At 47.4% G+C, this 20,033-nt stretch overlaps 3 protein-coding genes across 6 annotated transcripts in view; 2 read left to right on the plus strand and 1 right to left on the minus strand.

Moving 5' to 3' along the window:
- The first annotated feature begins 34 nt into the window (after positions 1 to 34).
- Positions 35 to 8,142, plus strand: AIMP2 (aminoacyl tRNA synthetase complex interacting multifunctional protein 2). Of its 2 annotated transcripts, none has more exons than XM_084762523.1 (4): positions 35 to 170; positions 3,940 to 4,146; positions 6,166 to 6,397; positions 7,613 to 8,142. In XM_084762523.1, the coding sequence occupies exons 1-4, from the start codon at positions 156 to 158 to the stop codon at positions 7,999 to 8,001; spliced, it is 843 nt and encodes a 280-aa protein (XP_084618649.1). In that variant the 5' UTR covers positions 35 to 155; the 3' UTR covers positions 8,002 to 8,142. The 2 variants fall into 2 exon arrangements, with proteins under 2 accessions (XP_084618649.1, XP_084618648.1); XM_084762522.1 differs by having other exon boundaries at positions 154 to 290.
- Positions 8,138 to 20,033, minus strand: part of EIF2AK1 (eukaryotic translation initiation factor 2 alpha kinase 1) — a 42,637-nt gene continuing 30,741 nt past the window's right edge. For both annotated transcript variants that reach the window (XM_084762515.1, XM_084762514.1), the window contains exons 12-15: positions 12,717 to 12,831; positions 12,454 to 12,536; positions 11,466 to 11,699; positions 8,138 to 9,102 (exon numbers count right to left, since the gene is read on the minus strand). In XM_084762515.1, the coding sequence (XP_084618641.1) occupies positions 8,998 to 9,102; positions 11,466 to 11,699; positions 12,454 to 12,536; positions 12,717 to 12,831 (537 nt within the window). In that variant the 3' untranslated portion in view covers positions 8,138 to 8,997. The remainder of the gene's footprint in view (positions 9,103 to 11,465; positions 11,700 to 12,453; positions 12,537 to 12,716; positions 12,832 to 20,033) is intronic.
- Positions 12,839 to 20,027, plus strand: ANKRD61 (ankyrin repeat domain 61). Of its 2 annotated transcripts, XR_014775538.1 has the most exons (4): positions 12,839 to 14,370; positions 15,694 to 15,788; positions 17,630 to 19,252; positions 19,572 to 20,026. XR_014775538.1 is itself a non-coding variant. In XM_084762521.1 (3 exons), the coding sequence occupies exons 1-3, from the start codon at positions 14,158 to 14,160 to the stop codon at positions 18,573 to 18,575; spliced, it is 1,254 nt and encodes a 417-aa protein (XP_084618647.1). In that variant the 5' UTR covers positions 12,839 to 14,157; the 3' UTR covers positions 18,576 to 20,027. The 2 variants fall into 2 exon arrangements, 1 of the variants encoding a protein (XP_084618647.1); XM_084762521.1 differs by having other exon boundaries at positions 17,630 to 20,027.

Here is a 20,033-nt window from a genome sequence, read left to right on the forward strand (position 1 = left end):
CAATAATAGCTCGCGGACTTCATTTTTCCCGGAACGCCAGCTGCAGGGTCAGAAAGAAGGCGGCTACTTGTCTGAGGTGGCCTCGGGCGGCCCCAGAGCGTTGGTGTCCCTCGCCCGCTACCTTCCTTCCTTCCTTCCTTCCTTTGGTTCCCACCATGCCGATGTACCAGGTAAAGCCCTATCATGGAGGCAGCGCACCTCTGCGTGTAGAGCTCCCAACCTGCATGTACCGGCTCCCCAACGTGCACAGCAAGACCACCACTCCCGCGACCGACGCGGGCCACGTGCAGGTAGGAGCGTACGGCCCCTGCCTAGAGCGCAAGCGCTGCCCGCGCCGCGCCGCGTCCGGTCCCTTGTCCAGGCTAGTGCGCTGGCGCCGCGGATCCTTAGGGCCCTGGTCACCCCCCCCCCCACCTTGGGTCAGTGCTGTCGTGGGTTCCTGTCGCGATCGCCAGCCGTACAGAAATCGTCCACAACACAGAAAATGCTCATTGTGAGGAATTTACAGAGCGATCCTAGGGCCACAGTGACCCAGGCGGACAGTTTTAGCGCCCCATCCCACCCATTTGCAACTTTCCCACAGGAGGTCCTGACTTTTACTGTAGTTATGTGCTGCTGCCTTATGCGGTTGGGTTGTGGAGTTATGTATCCTTATGCTATTTAATCTTGATGTTCTGTAGGCATGTAGTATGTGTTCTGCTGTCTGGCATGCCGTACAAGATTTTCGGCCGGGCGTGGTGGCGCATGCCTTTAATCCCAGCACTTGGGAGGCAGAGGCAGGCGGATCTCTGTGAGTTCGAGGCCAGCCTGGTCTACAAAGTGAGTCCAGGACGGCCAAGGCTACACAGAGAAACCCTGTCTTAAAAAAAAAAAAAGATTTTCGATCACTTTTGTTGTAACAACAAAAGTGATCGCCTTCCTTCACACTGCCTAGCCACACCCCGTCCTATTTATCTACCCTGCCCCCACTCCTGGGCACTGGAACTTATAGACCAGCTAACATAAATAGCCTGTATAGGGATGGAATTCCTGGCCTGGTGAGCAGGCTTGCTTTTCCACTTTATCTGGATAAATTGTTTTCCAAAGTGGTTATACAGGTTTATGCTGTCACTAGCAGGATAACATAGGCATTCCAATACAGTTTTAATTTGGATTTCTCCAATTTCCAAGTAAGTTGAGTGAGGTCCTTTCTCAGGGGCGGATGGCACAGGGCCTTTCTTTGTAGCCCAGGCTGTCCTTGAACTCATGTAGCCAAAGATGGTCTTGAGCTCCTCCTCTGGCCTCCACCTCCCAAGTGCTGAAGTGTGTGCCACCTCGCCTAACTCAACATGACTATCTAACCCTGCTTATTTTATCACTATTGTTTGATCTCTTTTCTAAAGACCTAATCAAAGTTTATTTTATTTTTTAAAAATATTTTTATTTAATTTTTTTTAAATTTATGTGCATTGGTGTGAGGGTGTCAGATCTTGGAGTTACAGACAGTTGTGAGCTCCTACATGGGTGCTGGGAATTGAACCCCGGTCCTTTGGAAGAGCAGACGATGCTCTTAACCACTGAGGCAACTCTCCAGCCCTTAATCAAAGTTTTAGTTAGATCTCAAACCCGGGACAAATGGCTGAAGTGCCCATTCACATATTAAAGCGGAAACTGGCCCCCAGGTTTTCCCAGCATCCCTCAGTCTCCACTTATTCCAGACCCTCCTGGCTGGCTTACCACACTCCCTACCCTGAACTCTCCAGCCCAGGTATTGGCTAGGCCTCCCTCCCATAAGCCATGTTGGCTATGCCACTCTCTTAGTCACTCTCTGGGCCCAGGCAGCCCCTCTTGTAGTGGCTCCTCTCCCCTCGCGCTTCTCCTCACGTGGCCCAGCTCAGTCTGGCCATGTTCACTCAGGACTCTCCCAGATGTCTCTGTCTCTGCTCTCCCTTTTATCTACAGTAAACTTTCTAGGAGCTGCCCTGTCCTTCCTTTTTTATTCTTTTGTTTTTCATTCAATTTTCTACTCTTGTTTTCGTTCAGTTTTCTACTGATCACATGCAGCCCAAATTTTCAACAGATAGAAATTCTGGCCTTTTGGACAAACAACGTGAATAAATGGTGCTGTGGTCAGTTTTTCTGTTGCTTGCCATCCTTTATTTTACTTACACTGGAAGAGAAGTGGTTAATCCAAAACCTAATGATATTAACAACTGTCTAACTGGAGAGCAGACATGGTTCGATGGTCCTTCAACTAAAGGCTGTCATAGAGGCATGGCCAGATGCACCTTTGACTCTGTGCTAGGCAAGAAGGATGCATGGATACGGAGGATGAAATGTTTGCTGTTTGCGGTGTTATGTGTCTCAGTAGCGGATGCTCCAGATAACCGAGATAAAAGAATGCCAGTTGTTGCCTTAAAATAACTTGGGGACTTGATCATTTTTCCCAGGGAGCACTTGCTCCAGGAAAATGCTTCCAACCTGAAGGATATTTAAAAGCCTGACTTCCAGGGTTAGAGTTGAATGCTTAAAAGCACTTGTTGCTCCTGTAGGAGGCCTGGGTTTGGTTCTCCAAACCTACAGAGAAACTTATAACTGGCTGCAACTCTGCTTCCTGTGTATCCCACTCTCTTCTGGCCTCTGGGCACTGGTGCACACACATGCACAGACAAACATGCAGGCAAAACCCCCATACACATGAAAATTAATTTTTAAAGCCCTGAGTTCCTTTCTCCCCTTTTTTTGTATAAATTATTTTCTATTGCCTTCCTCCATCTTTTCTCTGCTCATTCAAACATAGTCTTTGGCGGTGTGTGCTTGAGACAGCAGCTCATGTAGCCCATGCTAGCCCTGAACTGGCGTTGTGTGCTTGAGACAGCAGCTCATGTAGCCCATGCTAGCCCTGAACTTGCTCTGTAACAGCTGAAGCTGCCCTTAAACTCTTGGTCCTCCTGCTGCAACCTCCCAAATGTTGAAATTACAGGTGTGCACCGTTACACACGGCTTAAACAAAGTATTTTTAATTAGCCTGTTGATTGAGAATAAAGAATTCTGGGTACAATGTGATTTTCCTATCTAGGAAGATCACATGAGCCCAGAAGTTCAAGGCCATCCTGGAAAAGCACATAGCAAAGACCCTCCCTTTATTTTAAGAGTATTTTTGTTTCTTTCAGGCACGCTACTGCCTGTAATTCCAGCACACTGGAAACTAAAACAGGATTGTGAGTTCCAGGCCAGTTCAGGCTATACAGTAAAACCCTGCCAAAATAAAAAAGAAGGGTTAGAGGAAGGATAGTTTTGTTTTCATTTTCTTCCTTTTTATCTAACTTACCTGAAATAGGAAATCAACTATGTTTTTACTTTTATTCGTATGTATGTGTCTGTGTGAGTGAGTGAGTGCTGTGTGTAGGTGCCTGCGGAAACCAAGAGGGCGTCTGATCTCTTGGACCTGGAGTTGCAGTCAGTTATGAGCTTCCTGATGTAGGTGCTGGGAGCCAAACTCAGCCCTTTGGAAGAGCAGCAAGTACTCCTAACTGCTGAGACATCTCTCCAGCCCCCAAACAGGACGACTTCAAAGTCACATTCGGTCATACTTCTTCCTTGTAGAGCACTTGTGGATCAATTTGTAGGACCCTTGGGCTGGAGGAAAGAAGTTCTGTTGCTTCAAAGTCTTAATTAAAAACAACAACAAACATTTATTTAGTTTGGTGGGAAGGAGGTTGCCTACCACAGCATGCATGTGGAGGTTCTTTCCTTCCACCATATGGGTCTGGGTAATAGAGCTCAGACTGTCAGGATTACCAGCACGCACCTTTTATATACTGAGCCACCTTACTGGCCCCATGGTGTGTTTTTAGAAGAAGGAAGTCTGTTGACAAAGTGAAAGTAAGACAAGTGATGTAATTTAGGCAGAGCTCTATGAGGTGAGAGAAGTGACCACTCAGATGTTGATTTCTTTAGGAAACACCTGAGCCATCTTTGCAAGCCCTTGAATCCCGGCAAGATGATATTTTAAAGCGCTTGTATGAGTTGAAGGCAGCAGTCGATGGCCTGTCAAAGATGATTCACACCCCAGATGCAGACTTGGACGTGAGCAACATCCTGCAAGCTGACGAGCCCACTACTTTAACCACAAATGCGTTGGACTTGAATTCCGTGCTTGGAAAGGTGGGTTCATTTTGAAAGGCGAGAAACCAGATGTCTATGAGTGCCAGAAAAATGGTGGCAGGGGCTTGGATTTCTAGTTTTCAGAGGTGGACCAAAGAGCTTGTTTTCTTTACTCCTCCAAATGACCGTACCTAGAACTGCTGTGGTTGCTCACTCCTGTGATCCCAGCACTTGGGGGCTGGGGTAAGAGGACATGAGTTCCAGGCTACAGTGCGGCCTTGCCTCAAAAAAATACAATAATTGCACCCAGAGCTCTATGGCTACTCATACTGTGAAGGGTGGACCAGAGGAGAGGGCAGAGGAGGTCCTCGGGAACCCCAGCATCCTGTCGTCCCAGCCTGTGCCAGCTTCCTCTAAGCCCTGGGAGGCAAGGGCATCCCAGCTCCTTCTAGATGCCATTGGACAGAGCAGAGGTGTGCCCTCTCTTTTTGAGGAAATGACCTGGCTGTATAGATAGAAAATCTCACCACCCATCAAAATACATTGCAACAAGGTAGCTCTAGTCTTGCACTTCAAATGTACTTTGCTTAAATTTGCTGTATCAAGAGTAGGTTGTGGGACTGCAGATGGGTCAGCAGTGGCTGTCTTCCACTACAGAAAGTCACTGCACTAGCTAGCACTCATGATAGACGTTTAGGGGACCAGCGGTGGTGCTGCTTGAAGACACAGTAGTATAGTCAAAGGTCCCACATCAGTAATCTCTAGAATTTTGATAATATGTTGCAAAGTCCTAAGAAGCACAAGTTTTTTGTAGTGACTCACCCAGGGCTTTGACAACCTCAGTACTTCTGCCTTGGCTTGTCCTTTCTCCTACCTTCTCATCTGTTCTGCATATTTTCATGCACCGAGGAAGCAAATGAGACCTGACCAGGCCCCAACGGAGCCAGAGTCTCCAAGGTGGGTCAGGGAATACTCACAGCCAGGGTGCTGACTTCTTACTGTGTGGGAAGGCTTTGTCAGTGCACACAGTGTTCAGGATGAAGTCAAGCCTCTAAACAAGTAGCCCACGTCCCATACTCTCATGGGCCTGTGTGTGTGGGTTCATGTGCACATGTGTGCATGTAAAGGCCAGAGAACAAACTGAGGCATTTTCTCAGGTGATGCTCATGTGTTTTTGAGACAGAATCTGGACCCAGCTAGTCAGAGCTGTGGGATTAGCCTTCGTCCACCTTCTCAGCTCTGGGATTACAAACATACTTGTCACCTGGGTTTGAAGACTGAACTCAGGTCCTTGTGTTTTAAGGCAAGTGCTTTATAGACTAAGCTGTCTCCCCACCCAGGTGTCTTGTTGCTAAGGCTGCCCCCAGACTCATTACAGCCGAATGACTCAAATTCCTGACCCTGCTACCTCTGTTAGAAAGTGTTGAATTGAAAGTGTGGTGGTGCGTGCCTTTAATACCAGCAGTCCGGGAGGCAGAGGCAGGTGGATTGCTGTGATTTCCAGGAGAGTCAAGGCTACCCAGAGAGAAACCCTGTCTTGAAAAACCTAAAAAAAAAAAAAAAAAAAAGCCAGGTACTCAGGAGACAGAGGCAGGCGGATCTCTGAGTTCAAGTCCAGCCTAGTCTACAAAAGCGAGTCCAGGACAGCACGGGCTGTTACACAGAGAAACCCTGTCTCAAAAAGCCTGGGGGTGGGGGGGGGGAGGCTAAGAAAGAGTTGAATTACAGGTTTGTCCAGCTGCAATTCCTAGTGATGTCAGTGACCTTGCATAACCCGCTTACCTCCCCAGGACTCAAGTTTTCCCAGCTGTCAGGTGGGGTCACAGCAGCATCTTTAAGTGGGAGTTGAGACTCACTTAGAGCCTGGAAAGTTCTTGCGGGGGAGCACCTTGTTCACCTGTGGACACAGATGGCACTTTTGTTTCAAGACATAGCTTTCTATGTAGCCCTTGCTGACCTTGAACTCCATGTAGATCAGGCTGGCCTCATCCACCCCCCTCTGCCCCTAGAGTGTTGGGATTAAAGGTGTGGGCCACCAGATGGCTTTTGTGGGCTTCAGTGTTTTGGTCTCTCCCTCAGGATTATGGGGCGCTGAAAGACATCGTGATCAACGCAAACCCAGCCTCCCCACCCCTCTCCTTGCTTGTGCTGCACAGGCTGCTGTGTGAACGCTACAGGGTCCTGTCCACCGTGCACACGCATTCGTCAGTTAAGAACGTACCAGAGACTCTTCTCAAGTGCTTCGGGGAGCAGGCTAGAAAACAGTCCCGCCACGAGTATCAGCTGGGCTTCACTCTGATTTGGAAAAACGGTAAATAGTGGGGCTGGGTTGAACTTGCTTGGGCTACAAAGGGGTGGGACGGCCCACAGCACTGACTATAGCTAGCTGATTGTTATGTGAAATCCTCCCCAAGTCCAGCTGGATTTTGGGGCCACTGGAGAGGAGGTAAGTCTTGGTACCACATACACCGCCTGCCCCCACCCCCCATGCTCTCTGCAACCTCGCAAAGCAAGGGAGTAGTAGCTATCCCCACTGGTCATCACATTCTAAAAACTCATTCAAGGGGCACTCACTACAAAGGACGGAAGGGTATCATTTATCATCCCACTGAGAATGCCTCTGCTTCAGCTTCATCAGCCAGTAGCACATTACTGCCTGCCATCCCTCTAGTGATACCTTAGCTACCCTCAGTTTCCCATCCAAAGGGAGGGAGAGAGCCTTGCCTCAGCCAACAGAACATCTAGTTTCTGGACTGTAGCCTCCAAGTTTAATAGCAAGAGGTTGGAATAGATGCTATGTCCTGTCTAGCTCAATGAAAACTGTCATAAACACAGTATTAGACAGGACTACTTGGTCCCCTTTAAATTCTTTTTAAACATACACTGTGTATGTGGCAGTTGCGTGGTGATGAGCTTGTAGAGGTCAGGGACAAGCTACAGACGTTGTCCTGTAACAGTTAAACCTTCTGCTCTAAGTCAGGGGACTGGACTCAGGTGCTGGGCTGGGGGGCAAGTGCCTGTACCCACTGAGTCATCCCATTGCCCCCAGTCACTTTTAAGGGAATAGGTGGCACTTTTAAAAGCCTGGTGTGGTGGCACACGCCTTTAATCCTAGTGCTTGGGAAGTAAAGGCAAATGAATCTCGAGTTCCTGGTGAGTCTGATCTACCTAACAACCAAATCCCAGCACTCAGGAGGCAGAGGCACGTGGATCTCTGTGAGTTTGAGGCCAGCCTGGTCTACAGAGCGAGTTCCAGGACAGCCAGAGATGTTACACAGAGAAACGCTGTCTCGAAAAATAAAACCAAAACCAAAACCAGCTTCAGGACAGTCAAGAATACATAGTTGAGACCCTGTCTCAGAAACAACAAAAATTAACTGAACTAACGTCTCTTGAACATTACAGATGTTGGTCATGTTCTTGACAGTTGTCCTGCTGTCAGTTTATGAATGTGGTGAGTCCTCCCTTCCACACAGCACAGGTAGCTGTCACTTTGACTCTATATGGTGTTTTTTTTCCTTTCCAGTGCCCAAGACACAGATGAAGTTCAGTGTACAGACAATGTGCCCCATCGAAGGAGAAGGGAATATTGCACGTTTCCTGTTCTCTCTGTTTGGCCAGAACCATAACGCTGTCAACTTAACCCTCATCGACAGCTGGGTGGATATTGCCATGTTCCAGCTGAAGGAAGGGAGCAGTAAGGAAAAAGCAGCTGTCTTCCGCTCCATGAACTCTGCTCTAGGAAAGAGCCCATGGCTGGTTGGGAATGAGCTCACTGTGGCGGACGTGGTGCTGTGGTCTGTGCTCCAGCAGACTGGCGGTGGCAGCGGGGCAGCGCCCACCAATGTGCAGCGGTGGCTTAAGTCCTGTGAGAACCTGGCCCCCTTCAGCACTGCCCTCCAGCTCCTTAAGTGAGTTCTAGCAGCTTGCCTTGCAGGATTCAGTATGAGAACGGTACGGCTTCTGGTCTGCTGTCAGGAAAGGGACTTGTTCTAGAATCACAACCTTTTCACTAAGTCAATTGTCAGGCATCATCAATAAAAGCACCATATAATCTGTGAGTTTTGTTTATTTAGAAGTTAGTAAAATCAAGTGCAACGCACTGAGATGACTGCCGGCCAGAGGGCAGGCACTTTATGGCATCAGAGACTGCTGTCTGAGAGTGCTCCGGTGGTTTGGGGAGTTAAGGGCTTTAAAACGAAAATGGATCCGTGGAGACTGAGAGATAAAAGCAGAAAATACAACATCCCAGCTGCTAAGATCACTTGAGGGCAGGGACTTCACAGCCTGATAGGGACAAGCTGCAGGGCGATGCCAAACTGAAAGAACAGAAAGGAAGGGGATGGGGCACTGTGCCAAGAAGCTCGACTCTGACCTTCCGCCAGTGCACAGCCCACACGAGTTTTGGGCCAAGGAGTGATCGGGTATCTTTTTGGTAACTGGTCATGGCAGCAATCTGAAAGGACCAGGGCAGACTTGCAGCTGTCACAGCAACTGCAGCCAGGCTGGCAGACATCCTGGGGCAAGCAGTTGTGGGGGAGGGGAGCATTGCTTTCTGTAGTAGAACCTTCTGGAAGACAGGATGGTCAATCAGCAGAACTTAAAGGCGGTTAAGAGTGGTGCTGTAAGCTTCAGGGGAGGCAGTAACATTTAACTGGAACTTGGAGAGGGCAGGAGGAAGAGGCTTAATTTAGTGCAGTCTTGGGGCAAGAAAGGATTCTTGAGGAAAAGGAAGCTGGGGTCCTTTTACATCTTTTCACAGGTTTGCTAAGTACAACTGGGAGTCACACCGTCTGTCCCAGCTAAGGGGTGAAAACTGGCATTCCTGTTTGCCTGGTTTAAGAATGTAAGTCCATTTTCACATGGTTGACAGCATCATTCAGGCTGCACAGATAGGCCCCATTTCCCCTCTCATCCCTTCAGCCCTTTGTCCTGAGAAAGGAGGCTTAATTGCTTCTTTAGTTCTTCAATTTCCTTTTCTTGTTCTATTATCTTCATCTGCAATGTGAGATTAACCTGGAAAGAAAACATTTTAAGTATCATTAAAGTGGCCTGGGCTTTGAAGTGTTCCTGTGTCCTCGCTGTGCCTGAACAGCACCAGTCAGCCCTGCAAAGTTCAAGCGTCAAATTGCCACAGGGCACCAACTATAATTTTGTGCTTCTCCTCAGCCTGCAGGTGCTCCACTGAAGAAGATTATGACTGGAGTGCATCAGGTGTCTTCCTTCAAAGTCTCTGTCAGTCCTTGGTTGTGGTACATCTGTTCTTCACCAGACACTGACACCTAGGCCTAGCTAGCTGGCTCATGAACTTCCGGGGACCAGCCTCTTTACATCTCCCCTCTCAACACCACTGGGGTTGCCTAACTTGGCTATTTAAATTTTTTTGTTTTGTTTTTTAATTTAGAAATTAGATCTTAACATTTATTTATTTTCGTGTATGTATGTGTATGTGTACTATGATACAGTTGTTGAAGTCAGAAGAAACTTGCAAGAGCCCATTCTGGACTCCCCACTATGTGTATTCCAAGGACTGAACTGATTACCAGACTTGGCAGTAAAGGCCCTTACCCAGTGAGCTGTTTTACCAACCTTGATGTTTTTGAGGCAAACACCTTTCCACCTCCCCAGCCTTCCAGTTATCTTTCAAATAATCTCTGTAAGTGGTTCACAAGCTAGTGCCAATCAGAATCACTTCTGGGATCCTGAGTGCAGAATTCTACCCCTTGTCCTCTGGAATTTGTCAGTCAGTTAGGGGAGTGCAGAGGGCCAGAGACTGCTATCAGATGCTCACAGTACATTCTGCTGGCCAGGCCACTCCTGGAGAGCCTGACGTGCACTGCTATTCAAACACTGAACCTAGCCTGGGAGGCCTGCTCCAATGCAGACTGCTGCCTGCTGGTCTGGAGACTGTACTTTGAGTAGCAAAGCAGTAGGCGTTCCAGGATCAATCTCGGGCCCATAGGCCACATGTAACAGACGGCGTGAGGCAGTGAGTAGCTAAGAATGTGGCCCAACAGAACTGTAACATATATGTAACCTAGATATATCTATCTCCACACATACACATTTGTAACTTGGTTCCATGGGTCTCCAATGTAAACTTCATACATGAACTGTCACAATGTCATGGCTGACTAGGCTCCCTAAGGAATACATTGTGAACCAACCCTTACCGGAACCTTAGGTTTCTAGAGCAGGAAAAGGATGAATCACCTACTATTTTCACATGCAGAGGAGACACTGATCTTGGCACCATAGCCACAGGGCAAGAGAAAGGCAGCTTCAGGCAGTGGCATGTTGAAAGCTATACAGAGGCCGTCCCTACCACTACTGTCCACTCCTGCTTAGAATCGCAGCCCTGTTTTACTACTGTGTACATTAGTACAGTCAGGAAAGTCCATGGCTAGGAAGGAAAAAACAAGGACTGAAAAGAAACAACAGCCTAAATTTACAACAGCTAGTTGGCAGTGTGCCATTGCTTACTCGGACTATGTGTTTTATTTAAGTTCAGTACCTGAATCTCTTGGGGAACAGAGTATAGGTTTAACTATTTTGTTTCCATAAACCCCAAGACTGACATATTGGTGAAATGGAATTCACAACTAAAACAAATTCTATTTTGAGTTTCATTTTTCTTAGCATTAAAAGTTAGTTTGATTTCACTGACTACTGTGAAACAAGGATGTTAGTTTAAAGATCTGTACTTAATATTATTTTGAAGCCATTCTGCGTTGTAAAATAATCTGCCCTAATACAGGTCAGGGTTTTATTTTTATCTATTATTAGGTGTGTGCTTATGGTTGGGGGGAGGTGCACATGCCATGGACCATATATGGGGGTCAGAGGACAACTGTGGAATGGTTTGTTCTCTCCACCTTTCCACAGTTCTGGGGAATGCAACTTGGGGTGTCAGGCTTGTCTGCCAAGTACCCTTACCTGCTGAGCCATCTCAGCAGCCCAGGGGAGCCTTATGTCAAGGAATTCCTAACATACACAACAGCCGAGGAGCTTCAAGAGCTGCACAGCTGGTTTCTAACTTGTGAGGAGTATAATGTGCTTAGTAGACACAGTGCCTGCCACTGTGTGGTGAATTATTTAACTTCCTTAAGTCTTTACGTCCTCATCTGTGAAAGGGAGATTAGCAATGTCAGCCTCGTAGGGTTGTGAGCTGACTGAAAGACCAGCTTCTCTAAAGCTCACACCTGCAATTCCAGTACTCAAGAGACTTGAGACAGGATTGCTGTGAGTTCAGGGTCAGCCTGGGCTATAGATGACACCCTGTCAATAAATAAATAGGCAAGCAAGCAAGCAGGCTCTTGGGATTGTACCCAACCTAAAGTAAACATTCAGTAACTATTAAAAAAGAAAACGTTACATACATTCCCAGTTGTCTGAAAAAGTTCGCTCTGTAGCAGCTGAAGAGCAGACGGTCTCTGTGACGCATTCCTCCCAGTCAGGAGCTGGATATACTTGGCTTGCACCGGACACCTTTTACTGAGGGATTCGGGTATCCGCCCAGTCCTTATGCCTGTTAAGACGGCTGCTCGCTCCATTTCTGTCCCAAATGGCTGAAAGAGCTCGAGCAGAATCACACCCAAGCTGTACATATCTGACTGCAGAGGAGGAAAACAGGGCGTACAAAGGTTAGGAGCCCACCCCTAACAGTACAGCTTCTCAAGTAAGGATGTCCAAGATTGAGGCTTTACAGCATCCCCAAAGAAGGGAACACAGCAGGGTGTCTCATGCCTCAAAAGCAGGAGCTCAGGTGAGCGGTGTCTGGGACTTTCATAACCCCATCCCTTTGATGCCCAGAGGGCACACATAGGCCTGGAAGACAATGGTCAGATGAAGGGCAGGAATATCTCCCAACAGACACAACAGTCATTGCCCTACAACAGGGATATCATTCCACCACCCCGCCATAATCCAGGCCTGGCACAGTGACCCAAGCAAAATGACTAACTCACCACTCCTGGTATTAGCAACAGGAGACTGTCACAAGGTCCTAAGGCTAGCCTCTGCTTCTATTCATAACTAAGCACTATTTTTCAAGATCAAGTGTGTGTGTGTGTGTGTGTGTGTGTGTGTGTGTGTTACCTGTCAAAGCCAGAAGAGGGCATTGGGTCTCCTGGGGCAGGAAACAGTGATTCTGAGCTGCCCATGTTAGTACTGGAAACCAAATTTGGTACTCTGAAAGAGTAGCGAGCACTCTCAATGGCCAAGCTGGCTCTCAAGCCTTGGGGATGTCCCTTACTGGGCAGTCTGATGTGACAGATCACCTGCAGGACTCAGCTGTGGCCAGAATTGCACTGTTCCACTTGTTCTAATCCCTTGACAAATGGAGGAGAGGGTGAAAACAAACACTACCTTGGCATCGTACTCGGATCCTTCTAACTGCTCAGGTGACGCATAGAGACAAGTCCCCACTCTGGATGTATGTGTCGGCGTCCCTGCGGTAGAAAAAGTCATTAAGTAGTTGCCATTGTGAGGGCAGAGCACTGCAGCTGCCTTTGGCCTCATCTGAGCTTTGCTATGAAAGCTCTAAGATTCTCTGTGTGTAAAGACGTGTTCAATTAAATCTCTTTTCAAATGCAAAAAGAAACGAAATAAGTGAACAAATAAATCCTTACCTTTCCCATTTCTGTTGGCCCAATCTGTGCTCTTCTGTATGATGTCTGCACAGGCCAGACCAAAGTCTCCTATTTTTACTTGCTGATCAGGGCCATGAAGAAAAATATTTCTAGGCTATAAATAAACAGAAAAGGTCAACTCGGTTTTCTTAAAACAAATAGTGGAAACTTGTGTTAAGAGTTATTGAGTGCCAGGCATAGAGGCTCAGACCTGTAATGACAGAAGTCAGGAGGCAGAGGCAGGAGGATGACTGTGAAAATGGTGCCAACTCAGGTTTGTATCACCGAGTCCTAGGTCATCAACGACTACACAACAGAACCCCATCTCAAACAATCAAAGTTTCTGGGCTAAGGAGGTGCCTCAGTGAGTCAGAGTGTTGGCCAGCAAAGTGTGAGGAGTTGAGTTCAAGTCTCCAACATTCAAGTAAAAAGCTAGGTGTGGCTGCGTCATATGGAACAGGCACAGGGGGATCACTGGGGCTTGCTGGCTATCAGCCGCCTAGCTCCAAGTTCAGTGACACTGCATCAACTGCATCAAGAAGTAGAAAGTGATAGAGTGGGACAGCAAAGTCCTCCTTGAGCTGCCTCCGCCACATGTGCACTAAGAATGCCACATATACACTCACACACCAAAGTAAAAAAGCTGGCCATTCCGGAACAAGTTTTATTTTTTTTAAATTAAAATTTAGAAGGGGCATGGGATGCAGATCAGCTGGCAGAGTGCTTGCCCAGCACAAACACAGCACTGCTCTCTTGAGAGGTGGAGGTAAGATGAGGCGTTCAAGGTCACCCTCGGCTACATAGCAAGTTGGAAGCAAGCCAGAATATTACCATCTAACTGGGAGAAAAGATTTCATTACAATTAAAGAAAACAGTTTAAAAGTTACAATCTTACATTAAATGTAATTCACTTTTATGTTAATTTATGTCCTCCTCTGTTTTGCTCCTGCTAAGAGTTTTGTTTTTTAAACAGTGTGTGTGCGCACACACCATGGCAATGAGGACAGAGGTCAGAGGACAGCCTGCAGGAGCCCCACCAGGTGGATCCCCAGGGTAGAGCCTAGGCCATGTATGCCCCTGGCCATGTCACTGGCTGGCCTCTTGGATTTAGTTCCAGTTGATGTGTAAGGGAAAGGAGAAATGATGAGAGCTATAATATGTCACTTTGGTTTGTTTGTTTGTTTGTTTGTTTCAAGCTGGGAAACTATGGCTGCACTTGGAGCTGAATTCAGCACATGACTTTAATCTCAGCACCTGGGAGGCAGGCCAGCCTGGTCTACACAGAGAAAGCCTGTCTCAAACAAACAGCAAAAAGAAGTGGGTTCTGTTGACAAGTACAGTTCTAGAACAGTTCTAGAACTGGCTGGAGTCACCCTAAGAGACGGAACTGAGCACAGCAGCAACCCTTCCCCTAGTAAGCCCTTGCTCAGAAGACGTTCTCATGGGGAACATAACCAAGAGGGGGAGCAGAGACCTGGCAGCCGACAGCGCCGTGCTGCTGGAGGGGAGCCTGGCCACTGCACTGCACACTAAGCTCTACGAGGCCATCATCAAGGAAGACTGTAACACAATCAAGACACTTCTCCGAAACCACCCGGTCAACCAGCCCTTGACCATCCTGGCCAACTCCAGTAGCTACAGGCTCCTAAACCAGGTACTTCCTACCCGCTCAGTCACACTAAAGAAACGATGGAGGTGGAGGTGGTGGTACACCCTTCTAATCCCAGCACTTTGGAGGCTGAGGCCAGAGGACTGCCTCAAGTTCAAGGCCAGCTGGGGATACATAGTAATTTTTAGGTCAGCTTGAGCTACAGAGTGAGACCTTGTCTCAAGAGGGGAAAAAAGTCAAAGGCTTTGGGAAGAACTACCCCCAATGCCCTGGAGACTCCCTAAGCCCTTCAGGGCTTCACAACACATAGGGTTCCGCAGCCCAGCACCCAGGTCCAGTATACCGTAGCCTGCAACTCCCCCTTGCACTTGCCACACACAAACGGTTGGCGAGAACACATCTTGTGTGGCTAGAGGAATAACAGCATCCTCTCAAAACACCCCCACAGTGATGATGTCAATTTTTTCACTTCTGAGACATACTTTCCTAGATTTTTTTTAATATGTCAATTACTGCATTTTGTTTTGTGTGAGACCAGGTCTTACTTTATAGTCCAGGTTGGCCTAGAACTCACCAAGTTACCCAAGCTGGCCTGAAGCATGTAACAGTCCTTCCATCTCCGCCTCCCAAGTGCTGGAATTACAGGTATGAGCCGCCAAGGCTGGCTGATTATTGCTTTTGTAATTAGCTTTCTTTTCTTCATTTGGAAAAAAAGAAAAAAGAGTGGCCCTCCCCCCTTGTATCTGGCAGGCATGGTGTAAGCCTTGCGTGTGTACACTCAGCTGCTAATCACAGTAAGAACACACACTGCAGTATCTTTGAAGACCTTGGAAATGCAAGTGTCACAGCTGAGAATGGCTTTGGCAAGACCTGAAAAACTACATATACTTCTTCATCAATTTGTGGGCTAATTTAAAGACTAAATTATTTGAAAGCAATTTGCTACTGCTTTTATAGACCAAGATGGCCTTGGGCTCCCGCCTCTCCTCCACGTTCTAGGTGCTAGGGTTAGGAGTGCACCAACGTGCCCAGCTCTGAAACACAAACCATAGTATTTAAGTTCACCAGCTATGGGTTGTGGGCTATTTAAAGCAGGCAACAGAAGAGGAAAATTTTCACCAGAAATGGGAGCACATGCCTGGGAGGCAGAGGCAGGTGGAGCTCTCTCTGAGTTCCAGGCAGGTTTGGTCCACATAGGGAGACTATCAAAAACAAAACAAAACAACACAACAACAACAAAAACCCAAACCAGAATAATGTCAAATCTCAATGCATGAACTGAATCAATGCCAAACTAACGCTAAATGAGCCCTTTGGAGAGGTGCTGTGTAACCATGTTTGTAATGCACTGTGCTTTCCCTGCTGCAGACACAACCTATCTTCCCCATCCACCTGGCCGCTGAATACCGCAAACCACAAAGTTTACTATGTTTGTTACAGCACGGGGCTGACCCCGAAGTAAGGTAAGTTAACTCAGGATGCCATCAAGCCTAAGTGATGGGTGTGTGTGTGTGTGTGTGTGTGTGTGTGTGTGTTTGTGTGTGTTGTACATGTGATGTGTGTGATTCAAATGATACTGGTCCCATTCTCAGTACAGATTATGTTTGGATGAAGGTGGGGGACTAATACAAGAATACTAGCCAGCAGCTAAATGAACACACACATAGTAGTGGCTCAGCTGTAGAAAACACAGTAAGTCTGAATCACAGCATCCAGGACATTTGACAATATGAAAAGAGAGAGAGAGGAAAAGAGGAAGGGGATGGGGTGAGAGAGAGAAAAGGGAGGGAGGATTTCTGGTTTATTACCCTCCATTAGATTCATCAAAGAAAAGCTCCTCTTGTGCACACTCTTACCCTAACTATTAGAACACTATGGTCCAATGAATACATTTGGATAAACAGAAGAATTAAACAACTTAAAAACAATACAACTTCTGAGTACAATCAGAAAAGTCCATCCTATCTCTCTTGCTTGCACGTCTTTTGGCACCACCGCTCCAGCTTGGCAAATCCTCTCCGTGGCTGGCCTACCTAAGCCTAAGCCACCCAACTCACTCCATCTCTTCAGGGACTCCTCAAAGGCACGTTCCTGCCCTAGAAATCACACATGGGCCCTGGACAGGCTCTGCACCCTTCCAGACCATTGCCCCACACAGCACTTATTTAGCCCTTTAACCTGTTTGCCTTCCACCCCAGACTGTAAGCCCTCAGGAGGCCGAGAGGCCCTGCTGTTTCTCCAAACCCCAACCTAAGGCCCTCACACAGATAGGTCTGGGTGAACTGAAAACCAGCTCCTAATGCCAGGGAACAGTCAAATTCTCACGAGAAACCTTCCCCTTTCTCTGCCACAACAAAGACAGTGTGGAGGCAATCCTGAGTTGAGGGCCAACTGAGACCACCTGGGTTGGAGCAGGGCCTGATGAGGAACAGGCATCACTGACTTAAGAAAACAGCAGGTGTCCAGATGCAAGTCCTGCTACCTACTCTCCTACACTTGTGAGGAAGAGGACAGGAAAGTCAGGAAACTGAGTGAAGGGGACTCCTGGCCCTTCAGTGTTCACTTCTGGGCCATCCATCACTTATATCAAAGTCCACACTCCTTTACTGAATACTCAGTGGACCAGTCCAGAGCCATGCACAATGCTGGGGATACAGAGCAAACCAACAGACACAGTTAAGGGGCCACAGTCCCAGAAGGTGCAACCAAGCTTAAAACGGCTTCTCTAAGAACCTAGGCCCCACTCAACAGGGATCCAAAAAACCCTAAGACATTTAGCAGTACAGCCAGCCATTACTTCTTTAAAATAACAGGGGCTTGGGGAGATCTGTGAGGTCAGTAAAGCACCTACCATCCAAACATAAAGATTTGCATTCATTCCCCAGCACCCATGTAAAAGCTGGGTGTAGGTGCTCATGGTTTATAAACCCAGTGCTGGGCAGGGGGGCGCCAAAGTTCCCTTGCTAGCCAGTCTAGCTGAATCATTGAGTTCCAGACTCAGTCAAGAGACCTGTCTCAAAAATAAGGTGGAAAGCAATCAAGAAATACATTTGTCGTTGGCTTCCACATGTATGCAAGTTCATGTGCACCTGAATACAGACACAGAAATCAACTTGTACCTCCTAACAAGAGAGAGAGAGAGAGAGAGAGAGAGAGAGAGAGAGAGAGAGAGAGAGAGAGAGAGAGAGAACACGAACCTGCAGGTGTTAGTTACTTGTCTGTGTTACCTTCCTGAGTGAGCATCAGTTCTTCAGAGACCCCCTCCATGCAGTGCACCTGGCTTAACATGCTAAATGCCTTCCAGGGATGCTCAAGGCCTCACCACGCTCCACCTGATGCTGCTAAACTGGCCAATCACTTCGACCATGTGGACCAAACCAAGCACTCGGATCCAGAAGATCCTGACAGACATTCAGAACAATGCTGTCCTGTGTCTCCGAATTTTATGTGACCATGGAGCTCAAGTTAACGCTCAGGTAGACAACAGCAACAAACATTCACCCCTCCACCTGGCCATAGCATATGGGACCTATCCGGTTCTCTCCTTTTTGGCTCAAAATGGTGCCCAGGTCAATGCTCTGAACGAATCCAGCATGACGCCGCTCCACATGGCTGCGGACATCCTGAATAAAAACATGATAGAGACACTCATTGCCTGTGGGGCCAACGTGAACTGTGCCATCTCCTCTACTGGGAACACAGCTCTGAAGCTGGCAGTGTGCACAGCGTCAAGCAAAGCTGGCCGGCTGCTGGCGGCCGGGGTGGGCTGCATCCGGCTGCTGCTAAATCATGGAGCCCAGGTCAATGCTCAGGACCACGAAGGCCAAACAGCTCTGCACGAGGCATGCTTTGGAGGCAGAGAGGTGATCATCAATCTCTTGCTGGAATTTGAGGCAAACGTTAACATTTTAACAAGAAACGGGGAATCTCCGATTTATATGTACCTTCAGCGCAGTTCCAACATCAGAGATGTAACGCTGCTGGCCAGGCTGCTGTATCGCACGTACCCTTTAAGGCTGAGCAATAAACAAGGGGTTCTACCTGCAGGAATCATGTTGCCAGAATTCCACCTCTTAAGGGAAACCCTAATAAAGCTATCGAAAAAACCTTTAACCCTAGAGGCCATCTGTAAGAGAAACATCAGGAATGTTTATGGTGACAAGTACAAATCCCACCTGAAGCAACTGCTCCCTGCGAAGCTCTGGGACTCCATATACGGCGTTTATGACCTCACCTACCTCTTGAAATGAGACCACTGCGCCCTCAGTGCCGGAGATCCTCGGCAACTCAGCTGTGTTTTCTGGATAGACGGCTACCAGAGAACACTAGAACTTCGCTTTACACTGCAACACACAAACCTACTGGTCTTTAATCCCTCCAGAAAATTAAAGTGACTTGCACATTAGCTTTCACAGTCCTCTAGAGCTTCATTCAGATGCCTTCCTACTTCTGGCCTGAAAATTCAGTAGGCTGATGGTTTTAAGATTTGTCAGCCAAAAAAGAAAGTACATTTTATCTTTCCTTGATAGTCTTTTATGAGTTAAAACTAAAATAGTCCCGGTGGGGTTTTTTGTTTGTTTGTTTGGTTGGTTGGTTTCTGGGGCAGTTTATTTTGGTTTTGTGAAACAAGGTTCCACTAAGTAGTCCAGGTTAACCTCAAGTTAATTGATCCTTCTGTCTGCTGGATTTTTATTTTCCTTTTGGTTTGGCTTGAGGGATTTGGGGGTTTGATTTTAGTCTGGGTCTGTGAGACACAACTTTCTACCTAGCCCCAAGGACTCTGAACCCACTGCAGCCTCTGGTGCTGGGATAAAAGATGTGTGCCAGGTGGCTGGTTTGCTGGTTTGTTTTTTTGTTTTTGTTTTGGAGACAGAGTTTCTCTGCGCAACAGATCCCTGGCTGTCCTGGAGCCCATTCTGTAGACCAGGCTGGCCTCAAACTCACAGAGGTCCGCCTGCCTCTACCTTCCAAGTGCTGGGATTAAAGGCGTGCACCACCACTGCCCAGTTTTGTTTGTTTGCTTTTTAAGGTCATTTTTTTTTCTGGAAACAGATTTTAACCAAAATCGTATGACCATTTCTGCCAACACCAAGTACTTCTACCATCACCAATTAGTAATCAGCATACTTATGCCTTACTATATTCATACTTCAAGACAATGTTCAGGCCGAGTGTGGTGGCACACACTCTTAATCCCAGCACTCTCTGTGAGTTCGAGGCCAGCCTGGTCTACAAAGTGAGTCTAGGACAGTCAAGGCTACACAGAGAATCCCTGTCTCGAAAAAACCAAAACCAATAAGAACAACAATGTTTAAATGACCCCAAATTACTGCTTTTAGATTCAATTTAAGGGCTTCTTTTTAAGTATTGAGGAGTAGATTGTGGTTGTGTGTGTGTGTGTACACCTGAGTGTTTATGTATACAGAGGCCAGAAGTTGACAGTGGGCACTCACTCAATCCACCTGACTAGATGGCCGGTGAACCTCAGGAAAGGTTCTGGAGATACGAACTAAAGTCCTCATGCTTGCATGACAAGACCGTTACTGACCAACCAGGAGTTCTGGACCTTCGGGCTAACAATTTACATGACAGTAATGACAAACGTTTACACAGACAAATAAGGGTATGTTACCTCATCATACTGCATGAGCCCACACCAAGTCATCCTATAAGATGCCACTGCTGCGCTTGCAAGTTTAGTACTCTGG

Source organism: Acomys minous (assembly GCF_964271855.1).
Source record: "Acomys minous genome assembly, chromosome: 16".
In the NCBI taxonomy this organism is placed as follows: domain Eukaryota; kingdom Metazoa; phylum Chordata; class Mammalia; order Rodentia; family Muridae; genus Acomys; species Acomys minous.

What these genes read in the sequence shown, in the direction of transcription:
- AIMP2 (XM_084762522.1), top strand. Translation starts at nt 156, where the DNA reads ATGCCGATGTACCAGGTAAAGCCCTATCATGGAGGCAGCGCACCTCTG. An exon ending in CCGACGCGGGCCACGTGCAG is followed by an intron (nt 291 to 3,939) that starts GTAGGAGCGTAC and finishes TGATTTCTTTAG; the next exon opens with GAAACACCTGAGCCATCTTT. An exon ending in TGAATTCCGTGCTTGGAAAG is followed by an intron (nt 4,147 to 6,165) that starts GTGGGTTCATTT and finishes TCTCTCCCTCAG; the next exon opens with GATTATGGGGCGCTGAAAGA.
- ANKRD61 (XM_084762521.1), top strand. Translation starts at nt 14,158, where the DNA reads ATGGGGAACATAACCAAGAGGGGGAGCAGAGACCTGGCAGCCGACAGC. An exon ending in GCTACAGGCTCCTAAACCAG is followed by an intron (nt 14,371 to 15,693) that starts GTACTTCCTACC and finishes TCCCTGCTGCAG; the next exon opens with ACACAACCTATCTTCCCCAT. An exon ending in GGGGCTGACCCCGAAGTAAG is followed by an intron (nt 15,789 to 17,629) that starts GTAAGTTAACTC and finishes AATGCCTTCCAG; the next exon opens with GGATGCTCAAGGCCTCACCA.